The sequence below is a fragment of the Ammodytes marinus genome (genome assembly GCF_949987685.1).
Source record: "Ammodytes marinus genome assembly, chromosome: 3".
Taxonomy (NCBI): Eukaryota; Metazoa; Chordata; class Actinopteri; order Uranoscopiformes; family Ammodytidae; genus Ammodytes; species Ammodytes marinus.
Window position 1 is genome coordinate 8,283,315 of NC_137232.1, and position 3,842 is coordinate 8,287,156.

General features: G+C 42.7%; 1 protein-coding gene across 2 annotated transcripts; it reads left to right on the forward strand.

Annotated features, from left to right (window-relative positions):
* Nucleotides 1–1,076: 1,076 nt before the first annotated feature.
* Nucleotides 1,077–3,454, forward strand: LOC307248703 (homeobox protein otx5-A-like; the record flags this gene model as incomplete). Of its 2 annotated transcripts, none has more annotated exons than XM_080025166.1 (3): nucleotides 1,077–1,176; nucleotides 2,287–2,453; nucleotides 2,819–3,454. In XM_080025166.1, the coding sequence occupies 3 exons, from the start codon at nucleotides 1,077–1,079 to the stop codon at nucleotides 3,452–3,454; spliced, it is 903 nt and encodes a 300-aa protein (XP_079881292.1). The 2 variants fall into 2 exon arrangements, with proteins under 2 accessions (XP_079881292.1, XP_079881293.1); XM_080025167.1 differs by having other exon boundaries at nucleotides 2,302–2,453.
* Nucleotides 3,455–3,842: the final 388 nt, after the last annotated feature.

Consider the following 3,842-nt stretch of genomic DNA (forward strand, 5'->3'; position numbering starts at 1 on the left):
CACTTGTTTTATTTTTTTAGCGTTTTTCAAAATGTATTTCTACTAATTAGGCCTATATATATAGGCTGCATATCAACAGGTGTCAATGCCGCTGCAATGAAACATTGATTTGATCCATACACATTTCAATGTTTTTAAATATAAGATGCATATAAAATAAACATTACAGAAGTATAATCTTGTGTCAAATTATAATCATAAACACTTACGCCAGTATGGCTTGCGTTTTGCGTTGGCACCAAGAGAGTTAGAGAGAGAGAGAGAGAGAGAGAGAGAGAGAGAGAGAGAGAGAGAGAGAGAGAGAGAGAGAGAGAGAGAGAGAGAGAGAGAGAGAGAGATAGAGAGAGAGAGAGAGGGGGAGGGCTCTGTGTCTACTTGGGTAAGAAGTTTCTTCTAATTAGCCAGACTCTTCTTGCTCGCCTCACTTGTCCACTCTGCACATCTAGATCATCTTCTCCAGGCACCAGGGACCGCCAGGGGCCCAACACTTTTCAGCACCAGATCAAAGCGCAGACGGCCGAACCACAATTGTGGAAAGGCGCATTTCACCTGGAGACGTAGGTGCGCAATTACGCACGACTTGGAAGGAGAAACTGCATGATAGCGCGGACCTTTTTCAGTTAGACTTTATCGTTTTTTTAATGCAAGTGTCTTCCTTTATTATATTGGGTTGATTTTAGTTGTTGTTGTCCTTACTATTTCAACTGAGGAAGCATAAAATATAGCCCACACTTGCTCCCTGAGTCAGGTGTATTTTTACTCGTCAGGTTAAAATAGGTGTAAAGGGGCATCGCCGTTTGGCTGCTAGTCAGAGTAGCCTATACAAAGCAAGTCAACGAGTAGGCCAGCAAGGGAAAATAAAAAACAACAACTTAGAGACAAACAACCCAGGGTAAAAGGAAAACAGAGAGGGAGGGAGGGAGAGAGAGAGAGAGAGAGAGAGAGAGAGAGAGAGAGAGAGAGAGAGAGAGAGAGAGAGACACCCCCTGGGACTAGCTGGGAGACCCGGCCCCTGGTTTGAGAGAAGTAGAGAGAGAGTGAGGAAGTGAGGGAGTGTTTTAAAGCCGACAGGAGGCATGATGTCCTACATTAAGCAACCCCATTACGCCGTGAACGGGTTAACGCTGTCCGGCCCCGGCATGGATCTGCTTCACTCCGCAGCCGTTGGATACCCAAGTAAGTAATGGCAAATGACTTATGATTGTTCTGTTTTTTGTATGTTTTCTTTTTCATTCATTCAAAACGGTCGTTTTATTGTTTTTTGCAAGTGAAAAAAGTAAATTTTATAGAGACCTAGAGAATCCAGAGAAAATGTCTTTATATGGGCTATTGTGCGTATAATAATACGTAAAATTACCATCGCTTCACTTGTATGACTTTTTTAAATTATTATGAATTATTGCTGTAAGGTTATTCCATTATGAATACAAACCGGTGTCTCTGATTCTGTTCGGAACATGTGTTCACTTGACCTATAAATTCAGCGGATTACAGAGTCAAAAACAATAAAAAATGTGTGTGTGAATGGAAACGCAGCCTGTTCTCACACAGACTTAACACCAACAGATTTCCAAGCTGTTGCTCTTATCATGTAACCTATTTACAAAATGATGCTCATTGTATTTTTATTTGAATACCATGGTGTGTCTTAATTTTCTTTCATGAATGAACACTTCTTATATTGTTTGGACGGGCTACATGGCCTTGATCAGCATCTGTCATCCTTGAGAAGAGAGGGTGAATGAAATGATGCCGAGGTTTGGCACCAATGCCAGAAGGCGTGTTACAGAGCTTCTCGTTTGAAACAACGAACTTAAGACAAATTCAGAACAAATTTCGTTCATTAATTTTTTATATTTCGATTCAAACAGTCTCAGCAATGTAAGATACAACAAAAAAAACTTGTTTGATCATTTAATTCGATCCGTCAAAATTCAGCATGATCGAAAAATGATTTAGACTCCACAACAAGTTTGTTCTGGTATGAAAGAAAATACGGCACAAATAACTGGTAGGCCTATACAGTTTTATTGTTCACGAATTTCAAAACAAAGATTCACACGCGATTACCGAAGTTGTATTGGTGGAGGTTATCAAAATAGCGTATTATTAAATTGTCATTTAAAAAAATTAAATAGCCGAATGTAGATCTACGGCTTTTTCCAATTTATCGATTTTTCTTCGTCCTATCAACCACTGGGGCCTTTTGAAAACGTATTTTGTATTATTATTATTCATATTTTGTACAACACATTATATTATTAATAATAATAATAATAATGATAGATTTTTATTTTGCAGACACTCCGCGCAAGCAGCGTCGGGAGCGCACCACATTCACACGCGCACAACTCGACATCCTGGAGGCTCTGTTTTCAAAGACCCGTTACCCAGACATCTTCATGAGGGAGGAGGTGGCCCTCAAGATCAACCTGCCGGAGTCCAGAGTGCAGGTAACACATTGAAAACCACTAAAGGATTATTATAGCATATTAAATATATATTATAATATTGTATTTAATGAATAGTATTTTGATGCCAAATATTACTTCTGGTTCACTGAAAGACAGAAATGTGAGATAGAAATAATATAGGTTTCATATCAATAGCAGCTTTTTTTAAACTCTATTTTAACCACTGCATTTGATACAGAAGTATGTATTGTATGTGTTTTTGTGCTGATTTATTATATCAAAGTGCTGCTTTCTTGGCCAGGGCACTGTTGTAAAACAGTGAATTTAATCTCAATGAGTTTATTTTGAACCTGGTTAAAATGGATATTGATTGATTGATCTGATGCACCTCTGCCATCCTCCAGGTCTGGTTCAAGAACCGCCGTGCTAAGTGCCGCCAGCAGCAGCAGCAGAGCACGGGCCAGTCCAAACCTAGGCCTCCTAAGAAGAAGGCATCCCCTGCACGCGACACCAGCGCCGATGCCACTGCTAATACCAACAATGGAGCTTACAGCCCTCAACCCCCACCTCCAGGCACCTCCATCACCCCCAGCGCCAGCTCTGCTGGTGCCACGGTGTCTATCTGGAGCCCGGCCTCCATCTCCCCTCTACCAGACCCCCTGTCTGCCTCCAACACACCCTGCATGCAGCGCACCAGCTACCCCATGACCTACACCCAGGCCCCGGCCTACAGCCAGTCCTACGCAGGCTCCTCCTCCTACTTCACCGGCCTGGACTGTAGCTCCTACCTGTCCCCCATGCACCCGCAGCTGTCGGGCACGGGAGGCGCTCTGAGCCCCATCACGGCCTCCTCTATGGGCGGGCCCCTCAGCCAGTCCCCCGCCTCGCTCTCCTCCCAGGGCTACACAGCCGCCTCGCTGGGCTTCGGAGCTGTCGACTGCTTAGACTACAAGGACCAAGCTGCCTGGAAGCTCAATTTTAACGCCACTGACTGTCTGGACTACAAAGACCAGAACTCCTGGAAGTTCCAGGTCTTGTAAAAAAAATAGGAAAAGTGGGGAGGGGGGAGGGACTAGGGATAGGGGATAGGGGAAGAAGTGAGAAATCAAAGTAGGGTGAATAACCCCAAAATTGATTTTGGTGTGTTTTAGGAAAAAGGAAGAGACTTTGCGACACATAAATCAATTAATCATGTCAGTTGAAGAACTAATCAGCTGTATAAATGTCTTCATGTTTGCTGTTTCAGCCTCTAATGTGTGGAAGTACACTGATCAGTTGATGCATGGCTTGATTGTAACAAAGAGATGACAGTGGTGATTCTAAGCTGAGCAACATAGAAATCAGCTGTGAAATCAAGGAATGGCTGTAAAAGGAAAACGAGATTGCAATTTCTGTACAATAAAATCCAATTACAGAGGAATAACGACA